The sequence below is a fragment of the Pongo abelii genome, chromosome 2 (genome assembly GCF_028885655.2).
Source record: "Pongo abelii isolate AG06213 chromosome 2, NHGRI_mPonAbe1-v2.0_pri, whole genome shotgun sequence".
In the NCBI taxonomy this organism is placed as follows: Eukaryota; Metazoa; Chordata; class Mammalia; order Primates; family Hominidae; genus Pongo; species Pongo abelii.
In genome coordinates, this window is record NC_085928.1 from 153,051,753 (window position 1) to 153,077,275 (window position 25,523).

At 40.2% G+C, this 25,523-nt stretch overlaps 1 protein-coding gene across 1 annotated transcript in view; it reads right to left on the bottom strand.

The window, feature by feature from the left end:
* SLC9A9 (solute carrier family 9 member A9) overlaps positions 1–25,523 on the bottom strand; it is a 591,979-nt gene that overhangs the window by 310,882 nt on the left and 255,574 nt on the right. Inside the window, exons 7-8 of the mRNA XM_024245123.3 lie at positions 16,266–16,404; positions 11,758–11,863 (exon numbers count right to left, since the gene is read on the bottom strand). Of these exons, the coding sequence (XP_024100891.1) occupies positions 11,758–11,863; positions 16,266–16,404 (245 nt within the window). The remainder of the gene's footprint in view (positions 1–11,757; positions 11,864–16,265; positions 16,405–25,523) is intronic.

The window sequence follows — 25,523 nt, forward strand, 5'->3', positions numbered from 1 at the left end:
AAGTGGCAGAGGCATTTGGGTCTTGAAAGATGAGAAAAATTTGGGAGTGCAGGTTCACGGGTAGGGACTTCAGTAAGAGCAAAGGGAGAGAGGCAGGTGATTGCGGGGCATATCTGAGAAACATGCACTTTACCAGCACACTTGGACTTTAATCCATTATAGATAGGGAATAAATACACATGAATTAATTTAAAAATTTTTTGAATACAAAACTTAATAGGAGAAACAACTAATAAACTCTATGCTTAATTGTCAAACTATTTATTATAAGCACTAAGGTATTTATCTTGCATGTTTTGTTAGGCCTAGTGTACATAAAATTAGAAATATAAAATAGCTAGTATGTCTACCCTCGGCTGGCAAAGTATTTCTTCATTTTCTTTCCCAATAAAAATAAAATCTGATCATTCTGTTTCCATCTCCGCTGGAAAAACAAGCAATCCTTAAATGCAACTCTTACTTTACATGTCCAAGATCTTAGATTTAAATTGGACATATGAGGCCCTGCAGCAATGATGAATGGACTCAACTACATACATCTGGGTCCATGTGGAGTGGGTCATGCTCAAAAATATCTGGGACCTAAAATAAATAAGGGACTCTGGAAGAAATCAGGAGGTGGCCTACAAAAAATAATGATAAGAGCATCTGACTCATGTTTGTGCACAACACTGCCTTTCAGTGTTTGTACAGTGAGATTTCAGTGGTGGGCAAGAGCCCAAAGGATTGACTGCAGGAACTCATTTACACAATTTTGGATAAGAACTAGAACAACACTTTTTGATAGTATCTAAAAGAACTGTTTTGAAAAACCACAAAGAGGCACACGGTTAAATTCAAGTTAATTGGCAAGCAAAGAAATTTAGGAAACAGCATGAGGAGATCTATGATTCTTGGGGAAAAATAAAGATTCTGCTGGCAAGTAAATTATTTCCAGAGAGATCAATTTTCAGAGAACAATTAAGTCCTTTTGTTTAACACAGTACCATTTATACTGTTCTCCATGACTTCCACTTCTGGACCCTCTCAGAAAGCATTAGTGCTACTAAATACACTATGTCTATTTACATGTTGATATGATCAAACTTCAATGTGTGGTTGTAAATTATGTAAGAAAAAATGCGCAATGCTGGGAGTCAGAAGACATAGGATCTATCTGGTCATAGTTCAGACACTTTGCTAGTTTGATGACTGATGCAATTTAAATGCTTTGCCTCATCCATTGCTTTCTCCTCACTAAATTGAGGCAGGTAGTCTGTTTGGTGGTTTTCAAATAGGGGTATATAAGACAATCCAAGGAAGGGGGAAGAAAACGTAAGATCATCGTCATTTTAATTAGCACTTTTGTATATTCTAACGTAATATAATTACCCTCGTGGGCAAAAAAATGAAAATTAATATATAAGCATATGTTACATAATAAATCTATCTGTTGCCAATAAGGGTCAAGAAACTCTGGCAAGCATTGCTCTAGATGACCTCTAAGCACCTTCCAATTATAAATGTCTGTAATATAAATGGTTCAGTTTTTACTTTGCTTCAAGGTCTGCATACTTGGGATTGAAGAATTGCATGGGGTTTAACAGCTTCACTTGACTTCCTGTCAACTAGATTACCCAGTGTCTCCCTCTTGACCTCTATCTCCTCAAGAGCTAGCTTCCTGACCTGCTGTCTTATCGCTGACCCATAGCAGTGTCCAGCACATGTCAGGTACTCAAATACACATCTGTCAAAGGAATGAACTTCTACTTCAAAAAACGTTTATGTGCTTTGAAAAGAGAACACAAGGAGATTAATCCTAATTCTTACATACGAATAAATGTTTATATGAATTTATTCCTGGCAGGGTCCGTTGTCTTCTAATATTTAAATTTTCTTATTCAAGAGTATGTCACCTACAGCCTCTGCTTCTGATAACATTACTCCAGAATTCTTTTCTCATTAAAAGTTGATGAAGCCGTCATATACAGAAGTAGAAAATAAGTGTCTGTCACATGAAGCATGCTTTACCTTGACATTAAATGCAGACTTGAAGAGTTTCTAAGCCTACAGAATACTGCCTTTTTGGACAGGAATATTGATTATATCACCAGAACACAGAAAGAGAATGAATAAGAAAGAAAAAAAAATGTGTCTTGCACTCAGATGGTCCTCTGAGGGGTTTAAGAGGTTGATGGGTTATTTTTCCATGCCACACTTTTATTTATTTTTGATCTAGTAAAAAGAGACATTTCTGACAGGTTTTCTACAACCACTGAAAGTGAACCTGGAACTGAGAAGTCAAAGACTTAACAAAATGGAAAACTCCTTCAGGAAATATGAAAGTATCCAACTTTCCAAAGAGTACAATTACCATCTAGTTCATCATATTTGGCAACTCCATAGTTGGCAGATTAATAATACATCTGTGGAATATGAGAACATCAATATAGAAAACAGCATGAATCTATGTTCTTATTTCTGATTCCTCCAATGCTGAGTATATAGATATGCACTTAAGTGTTACTTCAAATCTATGTTGCCAGGTTTAGAAATTTTTGTTTAAAAATATCCTCTATGTAAATTCTTCATAACATAGTAATGAGTACTTATGCAAATTATCTTGAGGTCTGGAGAAGAAGGAAAGACCTATTTTGCTTAGATCCCTGGCATGGCACCTCAAGTTTTGGTGTTCACTAGGCTTACCCTCCTTACCCTGGTGTCTTTCTAGTTCCCATTTCCTTGGAGTCAGCTAACACATTTACATCAATGTCGCCTAAATCTGTGATCAGCAATCTCACCCCAGATGTCCAGGCCAGTTGCCCACTGTACTTTTCCATGTGAATATTCTACCCTTGTGTGGAATTCTGAAGGTCCTGGAATGAACTGATTATTGTGTTTCCTTTTGGCTGCATGTATTCACTCACTTGTATTCTCCATTTTGGTGAAATCAACCACTGACCCAACAGACATAAAAAACCCGGGAATTATCCTTGACGCCTTTTTCTTCTTCATCCACATGTTATTTGTGCCATCTTCTGACAATTTTCTACATGCCTGTTCAGAATATGGGTTCTTGGGAAAGAATTTTACCTTTTTCTCTATGACTCCTGGCACCATGAAGAGTTGTTAAATAATGACTGAAAACATTTACAATGAAGAAAGGAGGGGTAAATTTGTCCACTGCTTTAGCTAAGTGTGCAGGTTGTTTGAATATTGAAATGAAGAGCTATTTGGTTCAAGGAAGTGCAGGTGTGAGTTAATGAGTTATTATGCGAGAAGACATACTTTACACCTGTGTTTACTGAGATGGCATCATTGCATGTTTGCCTTTGGTTCAGTGTGCTGGTTAACTAATCCCCTTGAGAATTGTAGGCACTGTTTCTGCAGCTTGAACGCCTAATATTTTGAGCCTCAGGGTTTTTTTTTTTTTTTTTTCCCAGCTTGGAAAACACTCACTTCACCTCATTTGTTGGTGAATTGTTAGTTAAGTTGGATTCACCTGGTTCTGTCAATATGAAAGCAAACCAGTTTTAAGGTAAGAGATGTTGGCTAATAACATGTATTTGGAAGCTAAAACTGGCCAGATTTGTTTTGAGAAACAATTCAAACTAAGTCCCCTCCTGGAGATTTGTTTTATTTACTGAGCTCCAGAAATACATTTCCCATCCAGTCATGCAGTGCATCAGTGGCAAGCCAAATGGAACACATTCACCTCTGAGCTAAAAGCCTTAAGAGTTTGAAAACAATTTTTGCCCAAGTGAGAAATGATGAGATGAAAAGTAATAAGCCAACTTACTTACTCAGACAAGTGAAATCTCAACATGTCCAGTAATAGTCATTTCATTTGGAAATCTCTCCTCCTTATTTATTGCAAAATAGACTTTCTTAAGTTCCCCTTTTCCCTCACTGCTTACTCTACAAAAGCCTTTCAAGAACTGACTTGACAAATACATAGCACCTGGGTTCCAAGTGCAGCTTTTCCTATCATGGCAATGTAATTAGGCCCTTGTGATTTGAGACCAATAGGAGAACAGGCTCAGGGGAAGGGATTGAGATGATTGAACTGTTTGTGTTGTAAACACAACTTGCATGTGCTGAGCACTTCTTTCTTTCAGACATCTCGGTCAATTCCTTAATGAATAGGCCAGAGTGTTACTTGTTTTTAACTTTCTACACTTTCATTTTTTTTTGAGTCATTTACTCTCTAGAATCAGACTAGAAAGCCCAGCCCCATTACTTAATAATCAGGACTTCTTTTTCTTCATATTTCTGGATGCCTGTTTTCTTAAATGGAAGTCATTCTAAGCTGAGTAAATAGTGTTCTATACTGTTTAACTTTCTGTATGAGAAAATGAGATATGCCAGTGGCCCTCTTCCCCCTTCTCTGCCTCCAATGAACATAAAATTGCCCTAGGAATCTAAAAATGGAAGCTGCCTTTATTAGAGCAATGCCTGGAAGCAGGGAAATCATTAGACATGGTGTCATAGTTGCCATTAGAAATCTTACTCTTTGGGTGTTTAATGACAGTCTCTGAAAGTTTGCTTCTGGTGAAAACCTGACCCCCAAAGTCTCAGCTGGGAAACAGATTATAAAAATGAATTTTCAAACAACCTGTCCAGCTGTGCTTTTCAGTTATCTTTATAAACTGGAAAGCAGCTTCTATGACAGAATTCAATTCCATTAGAGATTATGCTATAAATAATACTGCTGAAGTATTTTCAATATTCATTTTAAAATAATGGCTCAGTAACCCAATGACTTTTAGAAAACAGGACTCTGCACAAGAAAAATTCTACCTGATCCAAAATTAGGTAGTCATGTATACCAGGTACCTCATGGAGAGAATTCCTTAGGGTCATGTATTTACCCAAAAGCCACATTCTGTATGTGTACAATGTCCTTCTAATACAAAGTAATAAATTCCTTTGACTTTAGCAGTAAGGAAAATAGAGATGCCAATTAATAGAATGACTTATTCCAATCCTTTAGCAAGTCAGCTGAAGATCCAGAAACCAGACACACATGCCTCGGTGGCTGATTTTGTAAGTAGGGCAGACACATCCATATATGTTCTCTTCTTTCTATGCTCTCTGGATTTGTGAGAAGTCCCTAATGTCCATTTCTCTGTACATACTCTCATCCTCTATAAAGACTTCTCACTTGCATTTTATATTCTGCCCAATCTTCCCAAATAAATGTTTTCTCAATGTACTTGTATATTTCAAGCAGCAGAGATTCAGATTTCTGGGTAATAGAAACACCAGCCTTCATTTGCATGTCTAAAAGCCACTTGTTTCCATAAAACCAAGTTCTTCTATGTGACTATTGAACATTGGCAGGTGCAGTTTCCAAGAGACCGAGATGAGGTGGCTGCAAATGTGGCCCTTGAAGTAAAAGATGTTCAAAATAAATCAAATGATCATCATCAAATTAGTAACAACTGAAAGTGAATGCAGGCGATGTGTTAATGAGCAAGCTGCTTACACTGAAGTGTTCATGATGAATCTGATAAGAAGCTGAATTGAAAAGGATAATGAACACTGCAAACTGTCTTTAAAAGCTTGATTCTTTTTGTTTGTTTATCAGTATGCACCTGGCATAAGATGGTCCCAAGTATCCTAGCCTAGAGGCTGTGCTGTCTTTGAGACTCTTTTCCCTTCTGATCTGTCACAAAGTTATACAATTTCTTTTGTTGAAATACCTCATGGACTATTCCTTCCTTTGTGCCATTTAGATTTCTTTGTTTGCAAGTAATAAAAACAGACTCTGGCTAGCATAATCAGAAAGGAATTTATTGGAAGTAAGTGTGATAGCTCTTAGAAAGGAGGCATCATGGCTGCTCCGGGGATCTGGTGGCAGGAATAAATAAATAGAGGTTCTCAATAGGGCTCTGCTATTGAGCAGGTGCCAGCAGTTATACATCCTCCTCTCTCCCTCCTAAAGTTTTACATACCAGGGGTAGAGTGTCTAGTTGACCTAACTTCAGATGTCCTAATTCTCTTTGTCAGGGGAGGGTGGGACATGTTGATTAGAAGATGTTATCCATTGGAGTCGGGGGTAGTTTCCTAAGAAACATCAGAATGCTATTACCAGTGGAAGTGAGAATGTGTGTGGGGCAGCCAGAACCAACACATGTCCACCACATTCCTCTAGACAGAGCTCTTCCTTTCATGCCTATATGTCTTAATTTTTTAACTTAATAATTGGGAAAATAAGGTTACAGATTAATGCAATTTATGAGATATCATTTACTCGATGTATGGTTCTGCTGTGAAATATTTGGACCAGTGGCTGTGTAAAATCTGTAGGAATATTATTGGGCACAGAACACTCGCTACCTTATAAAGTGATCTGTTATTCAAGTTTTGGAACTTTTTTCTTCTGTGAGTGAAAATTATTCATTCCACTGCTCAAACGATATTTATTTTGTGCCTACAATGCTTCAGACATTCTTTTGGTGCTGACAAAGCCCTCCTGAACTTGACAGTCTAACTTCTGCCCATTAATCCTAATTCTACATCAGCTCTAATTTTGTACTTTAGAGCTACAGAGAATAAATCAAATAGTGCAGTGCAATCTAGATGCACATATACAAACAATAACCAGTTAGAAACTATAAAGAAAGAAGTTCCCACTTACTGTAGCACCCCAAAATATAAAGTAGCTGCTAAAAAGATACTTAACAAGAAATTTGTAGGTCTAATGTGAAGACAACTGTAAAAATTTACTGAGAGCCATAAAATAAGACTCAAATAAATGGAGAGTCATAACATATTCCTGGGTGGGAAGACTTGATGTTATAAAAATGCCATTTTTCTTCAAATTAATCTAAAAATTTAATGTACCCCAATTATAATTCCAAAATTATTTTCTGTTTGGAACCTGTCATTTTCAAGTCCATCAGGAATAATAAATACACGGGTATAGCAAAGGAACTTTTGAATATGGGGAAGAGGAGTGAAAGATTGACCTACTAGATATTAAAATAAACCATGAAGCTGAAATAATTGACACAGTGAATATCAAACATTCGGTGGAACAATGGAAAGCCCAGAACATACAGATACACATACACATACATGTATGTGCACATACATAGACACTTTAAATAGGCAAAAGTTGATGGGTGTTAGGACAAGTGACTTATCATCTGGGAAGAAAATCAAATCGCTACTATACCCCACACCTCATATCAAAACAAATTCCAGTTGGTTTCTGACGCAAAAACAAAATCAAACAACTTTTAAAAGAAATTATACACTATCATTAAGAAACACTTGGGTTTTCTATATATTTTTTGTTTTTTCTTATTTTTTAGGCTGCTAAGTTTGTGGACATATCATCACTTGGGCTTTCTAAGGAGGCAATACAATTAACCACAAAAAACTTGAAGATGCCTACGCCAACCCCTTTCCCTTACCCAAACGAACAAAAAAGAACATAGTTAAAAGGTACAAGCACAAATTGGAGAATATTTATGGCCTATATGAGAGTCAAAAGGTTAGTTTTCTTTTATTGTTTTTTTTTTTTTGGAGACAGGGTATCTCTTTGTTGCCCAGGCTAGAATGCAGTCGTGTGATAGCTCACTGCAGTCTTGAACTCCTGGGCTCAAGCAATCCTCCTGCCTCAGCCTCCCTGGTAGCTAGGGCCACAGTGTGTGCCACCATGACCAGATAATTTTTTTTTTTTGTAGAGACAGAGTCTCACTATGTTGTCCAGTCTGGTCTGTAACTCTTGGGCCCAAGCAATCCTCCCTGCTTAGCCTCCCAAAGTGCTGGGATTATAGGAATGAGTCATTGGTCCTAGCCAATTTTCTCCATAGATAAAGAGTAACTAAACTACAATGTGACAAAGATAAGCATCTCAACAGGAAAGCAGTAACAACAACAAAAAAGTAACAAAGGGCATAAACTGGTAGCTCACCAAAGAAGAAATACAAACAGCCAATGACATGTAATTAAAAGAGCTTTTCCTTCATAAAAGTATAATAAATGTAAACCAGAAGAAAATGGAACTTGATTATCAAATGAGCAGTGATTAATAAGATTTGGGGTGGTGAAGACGTGAGTGAATGAGCTTGCTTTCAGATTGCTGGTGGGAGTGCAAGGGGATACAAATTTTCTAAAAGACAATTTGGACAAATTTCTCCAAAAATTTAAATTTTAGTCTTTTTATTAAACCAGACATTTTATTTTCAGGCAGTTATATAAATAAAAATTTATATCTCTAGCTATACAGATTATCATTGCAGTAATAATAAGAATATTAAAACCTGTAAATAATCAAAAGGTTGTTACAATAAATTATGGCAAGTTCATATGATGGAGTATTTAATGTTTTGAAAAACATTCACTATAAATTTTTTAATGCTCCATTCATGGCATTTTTGTCATTATAAATTGTTGAATGAAAAAAGCAAGTTACTTAAGAAATATATACATATACGCATGCACGAGTATATTTAGGTACACATATTTAAGTGTATATGTGTGTGTATAATTATATATATATAGTTAGCTTGACACAGCCAAATATTAACAATTGTTATTAACATGCAATAAGAATATAAGTGATTCTAAATTTATTTCCTTCTGTAAACCTGCATTTTCTAAATTTTCTACAGTGAGTATGGATTACCTTGGGTGTATGAAAAAAATAAAATATATTTAAAAACAGATGTGCTTTGTTTAAAGTAGCAGAACATTTTTTTCAAATAGAATTGTATGTGAAATTCCAATTTCTGAAACCAATAAAAGGGGTGACGTATGGGTAGGTGGCTGAGAGCCCTGCTCACTAGATGGATGTTCTTGAGGGCCCACTTTGAAAGGTCAGGGCCCGGGAAATTCTGCTGAGAAATCATTCCATGTTAATACCATCTCTAGGAGCTACATTAACGGTTGTTAGTGAACCCACACAAGGCTCCACGATTGCTGGTTACCTCCATAGTTACTCATAAACTATTTAATAGCTCTTTCCATTTTAGTTTACTATATTCATTGTTGTCTATTCATTCAGAAATCTTTTTTTTAAGTTTTCTAGATTTTTAGATTTGTATCATATTAGTTTACCTGTGCATTAGAACTAAAATGATTTTATTATTACATGGAAATAATTAGAGAATTATAATTTGATGCCACACCCTCAGGTTTTATTGAAAGTTGATATGAGAAATGACCATATGAAAAATGAACCTCCATCTTCCCTAAAATTATTATTAAATACACTGTCCATTCTGGTGTTCAAAGGCCCTTATATACAGATGCATGTGATAAATTCCCCTAAAATTTTAGTATGAAAAATAAAGTTTGCCCACTTTAATAAGCATGACTTTTAAAAAAAAATAATGCTGTATTATTCCTAACTCATCATGTTCCCCTTTTGGCTTTGACTGCCAGAAAGCTCAGAGCTATATTTATTGCCAAACCACAGCAATGAACAGCTGCCTAATTTTGCAGAAAAATTCTGTCCCAGAGCATTTGAGTGTTTACCCTCAACTAAATGGTCCTGTGATGTGCATGGCTTATGTTATGAGTTGTTACAAATCCAATTTGGAAATAGGCAAGGATTAAATAATAAACAAACAAACACATAAGTAATTTGGACTAAGCAGTCTTGGTCTTTGGCAATAGAAAATGCTCACACCTAGAATTTGGTTTGTAGCGAATGACTGTTAGGCACTTTGCCTAAATCTAGTGTACTACTCTGGGGTGAGTCTGCCCCTGGGTACAGCCGTGGACACTTGGATCTTTCTGTTACTGAGGTTCACACCCATATTCACCCATCCCATGATACTGGCTCCTTAGAAGGTGGTCTGTATGGCAGCTCAGTAAGGATATCAGGTTGAAAGGGTGTGAAAGAGCAACGATCAAGCAAACTAGCAATTTGTTCAGTTTCCTATGGATCTTAGCCTTTAAAGTAGTTGATAGAAGAAGATCTTGCTGAAATGGACAAGGAAATAGACAATTTTTACACAAATTGACAATTCTTAGGCAATGGTGTGTGTGTGTGTGTGTGTGTTTATTATAACATCCAACAGTAGATTAAAAAATATTAGGTGAGTTAAGATACTTCCTTACCTTTCTAGAAGGTCAAATATCTTTTCTTATTATTAATATTACTTAGATCATTTTATAAGTTAAAGTTGAATAGAATACAGAATGTGGAAGAAAGGGAACTAATGTTTTTTGAATGACTGTGATGTAAATGATTTGCCTACATTATTTCACTGAAGGGACATGGCTATTTTTTTTTTTCTGAAATGCATAAGCTTTCCAGCTACCTCCTTAATAAAGTGGCAATGCACTAAAATAACAGGCTTTGTATTGAAATAATTTAGATACAAAGACCTGGTAGGGTGGAATCCAGTAATGTAGTCTTGATTACAGTGTCATAAGAACTGGTGGGTGGCTTTCTGTATTGGCGGCAGACACCCTTGAAGCCAACGGGAATAGCTTGGACTGTGTGGCTCTGCAGTAAGTTGGGCCAGCTGATTAAAGCAATAGGTTATCGTTACTAAAAAGATTTGCCGTGGCATTCACAGGAGAGCCAAGACCAGCCAAGGAGCAACTGAAGCAGGCAGTTGCCTGGGGCTCCAACTACTTCCTTCCTACCTACCCTTAGAGGTCTGCTTGATATTTCACAGATGGAGTTTCATTTGAGGTAGAAATGCGTGGTCCCCCAGAACCCAGGCTCTAAAATTGAATTTCCTGATTTTAAATCCCAGCTCCATCACTTACTGTTGGCTGAGTAAACTGGGCATAGTCTTTTACTTTTGAATCTTTCTATAGATTAATGAAATCATCTATGAAAGACAGCTGGCCAGCACCTGGCTCATGGTACACCCTCAATATATGTCAACTTTTATTATTATTTATTATTTAGACTTAAAGTATCACCTATTAAAATGCAAACACCGAGGGAGGTATACCTTGCTACCAGTTAGGAAGGATTCTCACCATTCGAATGTCCGTTAAGATGTAATGAGCAGAAAGGGATCCAGGATTGAAACCTGGGAGAAGCAGGGAACGTGGTTTGAGGAGAGAAACAGCATTAACATTTTGCTGGAAGCCATGGAGATTCTTCTGCATGGAAAAGCACCCAATTGTTGCAGTAACCCAACCACAAATCCTCACGATTGCATAAAGGCAACCTAATTGCTCAATCCAGATCCTAGGATCTGCAGCCCTTGAGTCTAACGAACTGACCCCTCTCTATCAACTGTTCCACCTTAGAGGACTCTCTCTATAGACTTTCTGTGGTAAGAGACATTAAACTGTACAGCCACCACATTTGCTATTTGTTTTCCTACCTGCCGTGGAACATATGTGAAGATCTCAAACACCGATGTGTATGGAGATGTGCCTACCCTAGAGAGCCTGCTTACATTGAAACCTGCTGTTAAGAGCCACTGAAAGCCACCACCCTTCTCTGCAAAGCAGTTGTGGGTATCCTTTCACACTCTGAATGAAGACTTCCATTTGAAAAGTCATCCATCACACTATAAATCAGTCTCTTCAACACGCCTCCTGTCCAGCCAGGAGAAAAGAGGAAAGCATTTAGGAGATGTTCCATTAAGCTGTTTGGTACAAAATGGATGAATTACTATTATTTTTTCTCTCCAGCGTACCAAAGAGAGGCTGATTCTGACCCAAACCATTCACATGCACTGTTTAAGAGAGACTTCGTTTCACCTCCTGCTAGGTCAGGGAGGGGCACACACCAGAGCCACACACATATTCACATATCAAGTTGGCTGTGCAGCATGAAGCACTGACCTGTTAGGCCGGCAGCCTCAGCAGACAGGAAGGCACTCCAAGAAAGCAGGAAAAACAGGCCGGTTTCCAGCATCGGGAACTCGCACAGCTTGGTAAATTTGGTCAAGTGAGGAAGACAAGTTAAGGGAAACAACAACAGCTTTTACAGCTACATCTCCTTCTTGGCTGAGAATAAAAACTGATCTGGTGATGATAGTTCTAGAGCAAAGTAAAAGAACTGATGTTCAGACCTGACTGGAAGGTCATCATTCTCACTGGGACCTACTTTGAAGGCCAGCATGAGTTCCATGCTTCACCGGGGGCTGAACATGCCTGTAAAAATTCAAACCTGTGTTCAGATTAAAAAGGTGTCTTCCTAAGACTATAAATTCAGCCCACTGTGGGCTTAGCCTCATCCCTTGGGATGCACCCCTCAGGAGAGGTGTAGCAGGCATGGAAAAACAAAGCCAAGGAGAGTGTGGGGGGATGAGATGCTGCAAGTATGTCAGTACCAAGGAGTGTTGCTCCCTGGGGAGTGCAGTCTGTGGGCAGACCACCTGGTAGAGTCTTCTCTCCTGGGGATGGAAGTAGGATCAGAAGAAGAAGTTACATTCAGTGACAGGGAAGCTGTCCATGCCCTCTTGGTATAAGTAGGATAAGGAGAAGGTATGTTATTTATAGGTTCCATTATTAATGAACCATTATTAATGGTTCATTTTGACAAGGATGACACTTGGTCAATGGTCTATAAATTGCAAATAGAACAAAGGGATAGTAGTGATTCAAGCTGGGCAGAAAATGGATCATGGAGAGATGATTAGGAGTACGTGATCGATGGGAAAGTGTTACATTGCAATTGTGTCAATATTAGGCACAAAATGCCCTGACAAATAAGGAGATGTGATCGTGTTGCATTTTTATACGGCTAGAACAAAATCTAAAGAAAATTTCACATTAAGAGATGTTTAGCAGGGGAGCAGGGAGCAAAAGTGTGACCTCTGGAACAGAACATTTTATTCTGATTCTTGACTCTGCCAGTGACTGGCTGTGTGATTTCTCAGCAGTATATTAACCTCTGTGAGCCTCATTTCTATTCTACGTGAATTGACAGTGAGAATAATACCTGATCCTACATGAGGTAAGTAAAAAGTGCTGAAGTATGTTAAACATGTTTTGTAAAGTTTTAGAAAGCACAGAGGCAGAATAATATCATGGTTGGGAGTGTAGCATTTGGAAGCCAACTCTACCTGGATTAAAATTCACAGTATTCACTTGGACACATCTCTTGACCACTGTGTGCCTCAGTTTTCCTATCTGAAAATGAGAATAATAATGCAACCTACCTCAGAGGTCTATAAACTAGTTAATATATGTTAAGTACTCAGAACAGTGCCTGGCATGTAACAACTGATATGCAACTTGTCTACTGTGGTCTAAAGTAATTTTTTTTTTTTTGGTAAAACATCTTTTTGGGAAATAGAATCAGTAAGGACCTGGAAGAAATTCTTTATCTGCTGTAAAGAATGGGCTGCCCTGAGATCCTTTTACAATATTCCCTTTTGTTACTTAGAGGGAAGTCTTTGTTTCTAGTGAGGTTTGTTCTTCTGAATTCCCTCTTCTAGTTTGTTTTAAAGAGAATGTTCAGGGCAGGTGAGTAACAAAATAGCAATCAGCTATCTACATTCTTTTCTTCCAATCTCCTCCAGAAACTAGTTCAGCTCTGGGCCTGCAGAGCTCAGGGGCCTACAACCCGAGGAGACGGCCTCAGAATGAAATAGGTAGGCAGTTACGAAGGTGAGGAGGACAACAGTAAGCATTTTATCTCCTTCACAGCCTGTGTTTGTAGAGCCTGTTAAAGACCACCAAATACTGCACGATTGATGTCACCACTGTTATTGAGCCCCCGTTTCTTCTGTCTCTACACCCTTTCTTTCAGATCTGGTGCAATCTTATGCCAGACTTCCAATCTCCAGGAATTTTTTTCTTCTCTTATCAACCTGTTCACATATGTTACACCTTCCCCTCACATCAGGTAGAGAAGAATTCTGATTTTAGTTTCTCCACTCAGTGTAGCCTCCAGAGCCCAAAAGCCTGGGTTTGAATCCTGGCCCTGAAATGTCCTAGTTGTTTGGCCTTAGCCAAGTTGTTTAACTTTAATTGTCTGAGTTTCCTTAGCTGTAAAATTGGGATAGTAACAGTATCTACCTTCCAGGGTTCTTGTAAAACTTATCTGATAATCCATGTAAAACACTTAGGGCAATGGCTAGCACACAGTAACGTTTTCAATGAATGTTAGATGATATGATTATTACCATGCTCACTATTACTGATATGTGATCCAGAGTGAGCTACGTATCCTCCTTGAGCCTCAGTTTCCTCGGATGTAAGGTGAGGAGGATAATAACTTGTTTTACAGGGTTGATTCAAATGAGGAGATGCATAGAAAGGCTCTGGCACATGCTAGACACTCACAAAATGTTCCTATCCTTGTTGCTGTTACTCTACTCTAAACAACACCTGGCCTCCACGCAGTTCCAACTAAGAATTAAGAGGCAATAGGGAGCCGTGATGAGAGCACGTTCGGCCTCTTGATTCTCACTCTCTGGGTTTACTTGCTGGCTGCATGACCTTGGGCAACAGCTTACCCTTTCTAAGCTTCACATCCAATAAAAAATAGCATCTGGTGATAGGATCATTGTGAAGGTTAGATGAGACACTCACGGAAAACGTGTCGTAGGCGGCCTGTCATAGCGTAAGTACTGGGTAGGTAATTTTTTTTGTTGGAAACCAGCACTACCTCTTCTGACTGACTTTATTTCTGTCAATGGAGATGCCATTTTACAAGGTTCTCAGGATGAAACTTTGGAGTAGCCTTTGACTGTCTCCTTTTCTTTATTTCCAATAGCCAGCCAATCACTAAGTCTTAGAGATTTTTCCTTCTAAATATCAGTCCCCTTCCTGATGCTTCCCCCGCAGTTCATCATCACAGTTTTCCTTGATTCTAGTCTCCTTCCTCTGATTCATCCTTTGTGCCAGTTCCTCATCTACATTTTAAAAACAGGACTGTCAGTGCGTCACTCTCCTGAGCAGAAACCTTTGGCAGCTAATTGTGGACTAAAGAAAGAGGCTCAGACTCTTTGAAATACCACTTCAAGATACTCCACAAGCTGACTCCATCCCTCCTGAGTCCCCTCATCCTCCATTTCTCACTAGCTGGAGCCCTCTGGTCCTCCCAGGCATGTCTTCCAGATGCCACGTTGGTCCCACTGCCATACCTTAGTGAATGCTAGTCTTTGCCTCCTGAATCACCGACTGCTCAGCCTTTGCCCCTATTCCATCTTCCAGGCTGTGCCCAAAACCCACTCTGCTTATAAATACTGCTTTTCAAATTATTTTCTAGAATATAAGGTTGGCCAAGGGTATTATACTATTCCAGACACAATGGCCTCGTCCCAGTTTGAGTGTTTACAGTGTGATAACTTCGATGTGGCTCTGGCACTCACTTTCTATCCCAGTCTTAATGCAGAGCTCACCTTTCTAAGCCCGTCACTCACTGAGGGCCGGGTCCCTGTTTTACACATCTCCTGACTCTTCTTAGATACCCCCAGTAGAATCAAGCTTTTTAGCAGCTGTTCAGTGAATGTCTGGGCGAGACCCCATAGAAAAAGGCCCCCAATATTTTGCCTTCTCTTTGCCTGGGGCCTTCACCCCTCTGTCACACTTCTTCCTTCTCCTTCCCCTGAGGTCTTTGGCCCAGATCTTCTGTTCTACCACTCTTCTCTTCTACCTCTCTGTGGCTCCACCTAACCCTTATACTGGACATTGGCCTTCTGGCCTTCCTCCTCTACTCCGACTTACTTTTGCCCTATCTGAATGTTCTAAGTGAGCAGCCCACCAGACCAGCTTCTTTCTTTGGCTCAGATTCTCTAGAAACTCCACCTATCATCCCAACTTCCTAACAACAACAAAAAGGAATCAAATGACATGATTGCTCAGGTATGGCACACATATCATTTCAGCATTGCTTGCAGGTTCTATATAGTAGCTGTGGATGCTTATTTAGACCCACAGTGACCTCTGGCTTGAGCTACCCTATAAGCTAGTGATTGAATAAGCCTGAAAAAGAGGCAGATCATACCCAATTTATCACCCTTAATCAATTGTCTTATTCTTGACCCTTCATCTTCAGTTCTTCCTCTTGACCCTAGTAAGGCCAATCCTGATGACCCCTGTTCACTAGTTTTCCTAGGTGGTATTTATTTAAGGCTGTTGATGTCCTAGGATCAGATAGTGTCAATAGCATTAGAACCGACCTTGGGCAAGAAGAGAGCTTGGGCCCCTCTGCCACTGGTACCAACCTATGCCTCCAGGGATGACTCAGAACCAAGATGGCACCAGTGGTGCCGTATGTAACTTGGACCAGACTATCTAGCCTTTTATGGGCCTGGAGGTTGTCCATCATCAGAAGTATTCCATGGATATTGACTGTTCTTGACAGTCCCAGCTTTCCACATACAGACAAAGGATATCAGTGCTGTGATGATGGCATACGCAGACCCCATTGCAAATGAGCCAGCGAAGATTCCCAGGAAATTCCCCACAGACTGGAAGAATGCTGCGGCATCAAATGCATTTGGATTCTCCTTGGGACTGTAAATGGATATAGAACTGAAAAGAGAAGAGGGTGGAGGTTAGTTAGTGACTTTCATCTCATAGCCCAGATAGGATTTTGCACCCACTTTGGGGAGAGGTATCTTTTCCTGTAATGTTGGGTGCTGGTTGGAAGAGTTAGGGGAAAACAGATACAGAAGGGGAGAGTTGGAGAATGCAGAAATCTTTCCGCTTCTTATAGCCCCATCCCATGGGATCCATATATTGCTGCCAGTCAGTAAACATTTTTATGTTGGAAGGGTCATAAAGAACATTGTTTCTGAGCAAACTAGGCATTAAAACATGGTAGGTGTATAAGGAATCTGCTGAGAAGATAGATAACTGTGAATTATTTAGTGGCCATATGTCTTCAGTGCTGTTATATATTCACAAATGTTCCTGATAAAAAGTGCACTTTTATGGCCTGTGCACAAACGGGTGATACAAATCACCGTGTGCACAAAATATTCTGCCGTGATCTTGTCATAAACCACAAAGCATTCCTCCTCTCCAGTGTAACCCTTCAGAAACAGAGCATTGATGGTGTTTAGAACATCACAGTATTAACCCCCAGGGAGAGACAAAACCCTCATTTTCCCACCAAAACAAATGGCAACAGCTGCCCGAGGTCATCTTTTATACCCCAATTCTGGCGGCTGCCAACAGATTTATTTCCATAGAGAAAAATCAATCCACCAATAGGCAGTCTGTTCATTTAAATATTATTGAAGATGTCATATATGCTATTTTTTTTAAAACCAGGGCCTCAGATCCCAGAGTGTGAATATGAAGGATAAGGCCTGTCCTATTTTAGGAAATATGAACTCCGTATTGAGCATTAAAATGAACACATGTGCTAGATCCACTAGCTTTAGGGAGACTAATGAAATGACATTTCAGATTTTTTTTTGCAGTTTTTATTTTAATACAGGATTTTAAAAACTAATCAGGAAAAATCAAGAGTTTAGCAGTGGGTTTTGGAAGAAACTCCAAAAGTAGCAGTGTGGAGAGCAAAAGTACACTAGACACATTGACTGAGATTAGATTGGATTTTACAGAGATGTAACTGAATCTTTTATGTTGCCGATGATTAGAGCATGTTAGCTCTCTGACCTGACTTTTGGTATCCAGAGATGACTTAAGAGAGAGCAAGGGGAACCAACTCCAATTCTTCTACAGGAAGATGTGTGGCATCAAAGAAGGTAGTTTTAAATGGTCTTAGTTTTTCCCTGGATGTCTTTAAACCCCCAAAGTAGGCCAAACACTTCTGCTTTGATCCTGTAATTGGATAAGGAAGATGAATGTGGATCTTGAATGAAGCCTTGAAATGTATGCGAGAAAAGGACTGCCTTTGAAGTGTTTTTCTTTTTTGTAAAGTGTTGTGCTTTGCAGGAAAAAAGGAAAAGTAAACCCACATCTGGGTCCTTTGTATCTGCAAGTCCTGGGAAAAGTGTAAAACTCCACTGGCTGTTAGGAAACCTGGTGCCCAAGGCTGTGATGCTTGATGTGTTTGAGTTGACATTCTCCAGCATATTTCTTCCTTCCAGTGAAGAAACAATAGTGATGAGAAAGCATTCCATTTGCATTCTGCCCTTCAAACAAAGGTTTTTGCACAGTAGCACAGCTTTAGAAGTAATTCTATTAACCTGCGGTTGCCACTAGTAGATCTGACCCATAGAACAAGCACGGCTTTATCCTTCTCTCCACCTCCATAACTTCCAGAAGTGTTTCCCTGGCCTGGTGCTTCTGGAATTCTGAGCGCTCCCATCACATCATTTGGCCATACCCTGTACCGTTATTTATGTATGTTTTTCTTTAAATCATTTTTATTCAAATTCAGGAGATTTTATTAAAGAATATCTATGAAATCATAAGTTTGATGTGCTAATTATATTTCTTTTTAATATACACAAAAATTGGTAATTTAGAAAAAGAAAGTTCACCTGTATGTCACCTAAAATCATCTGAGTATGCCCACTGATCTGTAGTCTGCACTTTGGGAAATGTTCACTTCCTTCCCACTCAACAGGGTATGATCACTTTGTTCACCAAACTTTGTACCCTTCCTGTGATATTTGACTTAACTGAAGGGAAAGGCTTAATTCTCCTTGACCTATGGAGATTGTCCATTGAATTTGCTGGCCCTAAAGCTCCCCAGACATATGCACTAGGTGCCTGCCATGTGACAAGTGACATATTTAGTAAGTATAGGAAGTGGGAGGCAGGCAGGGAAGAGCATAGAGAAGGGAAGCAGGATTTGATCCAATAAACATCTTATCAAACACCTGATATATGCAAAGCATACCTCGGCAGGGAAGCCTAAGATATAAATGACAAATAGCTCTAGTCCCAGTGTTAAGTGTGATTTTGTGAGAAATACACAACATTTAATGGTACAAAAGAGAAAAGGGGTACTATTTTAGAATAAAGGAGGTGGCATTTGAGCAAGGTAGCACGTCACCAGACAGAGATGGGGAGAGAGTATTCCAGGCAGTGGAAACAGTGTAAAGAAAGGCAAGGAGGCAGGTGAGTTCAGGGCAATTGCAAGACATGGCTGCACCTATGTGGGCATGTGTGGTGGGGTAAAGATGGGTGAGGCAGCATTACTCAGAACCTTAAGTTCCATGGTGAGAATATAATAAAGCCCTCACGTTTACATAATATTTAGTCCTCTTGTGCCTACAGTATAGCTTTATTTGATCCTATAATAGCTCTGTGAAGTAAGCAAGGCATGTTTTGTTCTCTCTCCTTATCCCTTTCTCTCTCCTTCCTTCCTTCCTTCTTTTCTTCCTTCCTTCCTTCCTTTCTTCCTTCCTTCTTTCCTTCCTTCCCTCCCTCCCTTCCTTCTTTCCCTCCTTTTGTCTTTCTTTCCTTTCTCTTTCTTTCTTTGCATAAAAGACATAAACTAAAAATCAGAGAAACTAAGATCACACAGCTACTAAGTTCACAATGTAGATTTCCTGTTTCTCCCTTTAAAAAGGCGTTCATGTTGTGGGGAAACATAAACCCACATCAGGATAGTTGAGTGACAGTGTGATGCTAACTATAAGGACAACAGGAGTTCAGGTCCTAGAACATTCATTTTCATGCCCAGGATGGAACATGGGCAGCACCTTCCTGTACACAAGCATAAGAACAGAGTATGTTGACTAGGGCAATAGCACCCTCTCTCCTGGCCCACTAGCAGGTGAGACTCAGAACTTCTCAGGAAATCCTGCTTTCCTGCCTGGCTTTGCTGAGACTGGATTCGGTCTTGCTTCTCTTTGGATGCCCAGGACACAGCCTGTTGTTTTGCACATGGCAGGGTATAAAAAGGCTGATGGAATGCATGTGCAGGACAACTGGAAAGTAGAAAGGAAGAAAGAAAGAAAAGCATGAAGGAAGGAGGCTTGCAAAAGCTCATTATCTCTTGAAGCAAATCATCACCCACAAGATTTTTTAGCAGACATTGACTATGCACAGTCACATTGTGGGTACTTTTATGGGTATCAATCTAATCTTGAAACTGACACCTGTGCCTCTTAATTTGAGCCCAAGATCTGATACTTATTGACTATATGGCCTTGGGCAAGTTACTGCATATTCAGAATCAGTTACCTCATCTGTAAAATGGAGATAATAATAGTATTTATCCCCTAGAAATGTTGTGAGGATATGAGATACATTTAAAACTCTTAGATATATCTTGTGGATTATAGTCATTCCTTGAGTACTTATATGTACACTCAAAATAAATACTCAGTGAATGTTATTTATCCTCACCGTCATCATCATCATTCTGCTGAGAACTCCCACAAGTCTCACAATAACAACACAGTGGTCAGTTACAACTATGGGCAAATGGGGTGTGACTGCCCTCAGGGCACACCAAGCTCTGAGGTTGCTGGGGCTGAACTAGTCACTTTTGCATAAGAACAACAGGGTGTCCAGGAAGGAAAGTACCAGGCAGGTACCACAGAGAAATGGCCATAGGAGTGGGGCTAAAATGTTCTCAGGTATTTCATGAAGCTCTTGGCTCAGTGGATCAAGGAGGGAAGGAGTGCCCTCAGCTGTGTGGGCAAGGGTCTGCTCCAGGGGCAAGAATAGGCCAGGAGACTCAGCTTGAGTTGCATCTCTTCAAGTTTAGTGGAGGATGTTCTATAAACAAAGTCCTCTGGCTTCTAGTAAGAAATGAGGCAAAAGAAGCAGAAGCCAGGGTGGCTCGCGCCTGTAATCTCAGCATTTTGGGAGGCCAAGGTGGGTGGATTTGGATTGCTTGAGCACAGGAGTGTGAGACCAGCCCAGGCAACATGGCAAAACCCCATCTCTAAAAAAAGTACAAAAATTAGCTGGGTGTGATGGTACGTGCCTGTAGTCCCAGCTACTCAGGAGGCTGGGGTGGGAGGGTTGCTTGAGCAGAGAAGGTTGAGGCTATAGTGAGCTGTGATTGGGCCACTGCACCCTAGCCTGGGTGACAGAGCAAGACCTTGTCTCAAAATAAATAAATAAAAATATATATAAATTAAAATTTAAAAATAAATAAATTGGAAATAAGTCCAGGATATTGATTCATTCTGTTCAACAATAGATTATTCAGCAAAATTAGTTTGATGACAGTGTATTGGACCTATACTCGAAAATAAATGTGTGCAGCCTCTTTTATTCAAAAATTTTGAAATGTATGAAGTATCCTAAATTCTTTGATGAAAGCAACAGGAATAAGGATCATTTTGCTTACTGTATCATTTCACATTCACAGACATTATTCAGACTTCAGTGTTTCTCTACAACTCATCTTTTCTTCTGTATGATGCTCCTGCATGGAATGGGTCTCATAGCTTAGGTAGTGTTAAGAGCATAGAATCTGAATCTGAGTTCTGGATGTAAGTCTCAGCTTACTGCCACTTACTGCCTATGTGACCTGGAGCAAATTACTGAAACCACCTTTATCTCAGTTTCTATAAAATGATGATGACAATAATAGTACCTACCACACTGGGTTGCTATGAGAATTAAATGGATTAATGTTTATAAAGCATTTGAAATGGTGTGTCTCACCCAGTAGGAACTAGATAAGCATTTCTTAAATAAATCACCTCTCTCTCTGAGTGCTTCATTTAGTTCTAGAAGAAGCATTTCAAACAGATGTTCAATCAAAACCTCTATCCAAACAGAACTAAGATTTTACCACCTGTCTCTCACACTCTGACTGTCCCTGACCTACCATCTTTGGGTGGCAGGGATCATCTGATCATATGAATTTGTTTTGTGCAGAATGGTGTGTGGCACATAGTAAAGTGCTCAATAAATGCTAGTAATGAAGAAGAAGAGGGGGGAGAAGAAGTAAGAAAAAGAGGAGGAAGAAGAGATGTTGTGAGTGAAATGCTGCTGACAGTTAACATAAAATAATAGGTATGAAAAATATTATGTAGATGGCACCACAACAACGCCCTCCCCTCTGTGGCTCTGGCTGCCCTTCCACTGTGGCCCTACGGAGTCATCTCCCTCCTGATCATGACACTCTTCCTCAAGGTCTCCCAGTTTCCAACACCATCTTCCCCTGTTATTCTTCACCGGGACTGCTGAGATACTTTGCCGCACAGTTACCCACAGAAACTACCCAGCCACCTCAAGCTCCTGGTGGCCCTGGTACCACAGGACGCTCTCCCTGACTGGTCCTCCCAAATCCCACAGCCCACTCACCCTCCTGGGTGCCCGTGACAATTAGAATAGCCCACTTCTCCAGCCTCAGTCCAGCCTCACTCCCTTTGTTAACATGAAATCAATGTCACTTGAAAGCTTATGAAAAGAACATATGAAGTGAACATATTGTATCTCTTGCAGGATTTCTATTAATTTAGTCATTACAGAAAAAATGAGAAAATGATTACTATAGCCAAAGATATACAAAAGAACCTTCCATTTTCTCTGCCAAATATTTAATCCCTAACAAAAAAATTATAGGCACCAGTTCATTGAAAAGTTCTTGATTAGTTGGGACATACATAAATATGAAATGTTTTTTTTTTTCCAATCACTGCTTCCAGCTGTACTATATCGAATCCCCCTTTGTGCTGGGTAAGTAGTTCCATTAATGATGTCTTGGTCAAATCCCATTATTGAGTTCCTTTCAGTTATTAAAACTTAGTGCAGCCCAACTTAAAACCTAAATCTTCAAAGGTAGATTCCTGTTGTCCCTGCAGAATATTCTAGAGCAGCAGCAGGATGACTGGAAAGGAGGGAAGGCAGCATGCTCCTCCTCCTCACACCTGGTGCCAGTGCCTGCTGGTGATGGAAGCCTGGAGGAGGGCTGGGGAGCCCAACTCTCCTCTTTATGGGTGTAACTGCTTGTCAGCGGTGTGTAGGGTCCCGGCCTGGCCTCAGTTTTTTTGCTGCTTGGTCCCTCTCTTAGAGACCTCTGTTGGCATGATGGAACCTCCATTTTGCTGAGAACCCCTTCACAGCTGCCACAGGATCTTCCAGGTCTATACACTTCCAGCCTATTTCCTTGGGTTGGATCAGTAGCCACTTGGGCAGCTCAGTGCCTGTCACCCCTCAGGAGCTGAAAGGAAATTCCTTGTGGACAAAGGACAGACAGAACTCAAAGTCATCCCTCTGAGCCTCACCTGAGACAAATGCATATCTGATTGTTTCTGCCCTATAGTTTATGTAAAAATGCAGATTTCACTGAGCCAGACTAAATTGTGTATTCAGTGGAAGGCTGATCAAGGACTCAAAAGAATGCAACCTTTTGTCTCTTACCTACCTCTAACTTGGAAGCCCCACTTCCAGCTTTCCCTCTTTACAGGACTGAACCAATGTACATCTTACACATACTATACACTCATGTCTCCCTAAAATGTGTAAAAGCAAGCTATACCCTGACCACTGTGGGCACATGTCATTAGGACTTCCTGAGACTGTGTCACGGTTGTGTCCTTAACCTGGTCAAAGTAGACTTTCTAAATTGACTGAGACCTGTCACAGATATTTTGGCCTAACACCTCCAATCTCCTTAATCTGGGGTTCCCCTGAGTACCTTCCATTGGCCATAGAACACTGGGCTGGGTGGGCTTACCCCACATACTCTCCAGACACATCAAACCCAAGAGCCTTCAGGTTCTGCTCACGCTGACTCCTGCTTTCAGAAATCTCTAGGCCAGAAGAGGCGCTGGTCTCTGTGTTTTGTGTGAGCCCACACTCTGAGGGCCATGTCCAATAACTCCCTTCCCTTGCTCTGCTTTGAGAGGGCTTTGGCTCCACTGCAGGTTCTACACTGGGGGATGAGCTCACAGCCTCTGTCCTTGCAGGTGGTACCAGCCTTTCCAGGTGATTCCAGTAGACTCGCCTTCCCCTTGGCTTAGGGAAGACGAAGAACTTTCATGGGAAGGGATAACAGTATAACAGTTTACACCTCAAACACTGCACTCTCTCCAGGGATAACCCCTTTCCTTCTCCACCCCATCATACACAGATGTGAGGCAAAGGGGATGGGGTGGGGGTGGGGGAAATGAGGCTGCTTCTGATGCCAGTTAAGCCAGTTTAGGGGTGAGCATCCTAACTGCTGGGGAGACTTGCTGCTCTTTTTAGTGTGAAACCATTTAGCAACTTCTGTTTTCAGCCATGGTCCCTAACCCCAATCTGGTAAACAGGAAAAGACCCACAAGATCATCATGTGACATTTATGTGGGAGTGCTTCTAGTTTCTTTTCTCCATATCTACAGCTGCCTTGTCATTCTGCTTTTAAAGACACATTTTAAGGACCAACACAACATAAAGGGGCAACGAAAATGTGTAAAAGCTGCTCTGTTTTGTTGGGCCTGGGTGTCACAGGTAGGAAGCAAGTAGACGAAAAACAACTACAGTGCTATTTTGTGTTTAAAATTCTTTATGCCTTAAAAAAAAGAAGTGGATCCTTATCTATTATTTATCTTTTAATAACTGTACCAACCTGCCCTTTCTCAGATAAGTTGCTTAATTATGAATAAGGAATTGATTTTTATGGGGCCAAGAATTGTGTGTACACATCGGAATTCGTTCTGGCATCTGCCTGCCCATTATTCTGGTTTATGTTCTGCCAAAGGCCAATGAAGCTCTGTCAAGAGAACCTGCTGCAAAACATAATGACTTCAGAAATTGGGGGCATTCCAGGCACCCTGGGAGGTTAGAAGAGCTGCTTCTTAATAATAAGAGGTCCTGGCCAAAGTTCACTGAGCTTGAGTAAGAACCATAGGGTTTTACCTTCCCAAGAGCCAAAGACCCTGCAGAGTCAAGAGCTGTGTTAGAGGGGGAACATCAATTAACTCTTTCTGCTTCTGAGGGACCATTTAATGACTACTCCTTAAGAATCCAAATGTATATCAGAGAGTGATTTTCCAAATCCTTGATGAATATCATCTTGTCATTTTAATGTCAGGCACAAGAGAAAAAGACAAGAGGAATTCCATGGGAAGGATAAGCTAGTGTATCATGGCTTCCCCGGGAATAATGCAATCTCAGGCTGAATTAATTGATTCATTCCATCCACAAATATTTATTGAATATCTACTAAGTACAGACATTGTTCTTAGCACTGAAGGTACTGCAGGGAACAAAACACAGCTCCTGACCTCATGTTCCTTACATTTCAGTGGAGAAGATAACATAATAAATAGCTAAGCAAATACATGTGTAATTCAATGACAAGGATTGAAAAGAAAAATAAAACAGCAAGAGAGGATGGGACAGAGAGGATTGGGATGGTCAGGGAAGGCTTCTCTGACAAAGATTATTAAGTGGAGTCCTGAGTGAAATAAAGGGAGAGCTTTCTAGGCCCTGAAGCAAAGCTTGTTCAGTGGGTCCGAGAAGCTACAAGGTGGTCAGCATGGCTGGAGGGAAATGATGGGGAGGACAGTGGTGGGAGTCAGGCTGGAGCCAGGCCAGGGCCAGGGCCAGGTCTTATAGAGCCCTTCGGGACATTGTTAGGATTTTCTTCTAGGGTAAAAGAGCAGGCACTGGAGGGTTGGAGTAGAGGATAGGGGTGTGATGGAATATTCTGGGTGAAGCCTATGTTAGTCACAGTGGAGGAAGGTGGGTGGGAGACAACATGATCCCATGACACTCTTCAAAGACTGCAGCAGCCAAGCCTGTCCTCATCAGCCTGGATGCCACCACCTAAA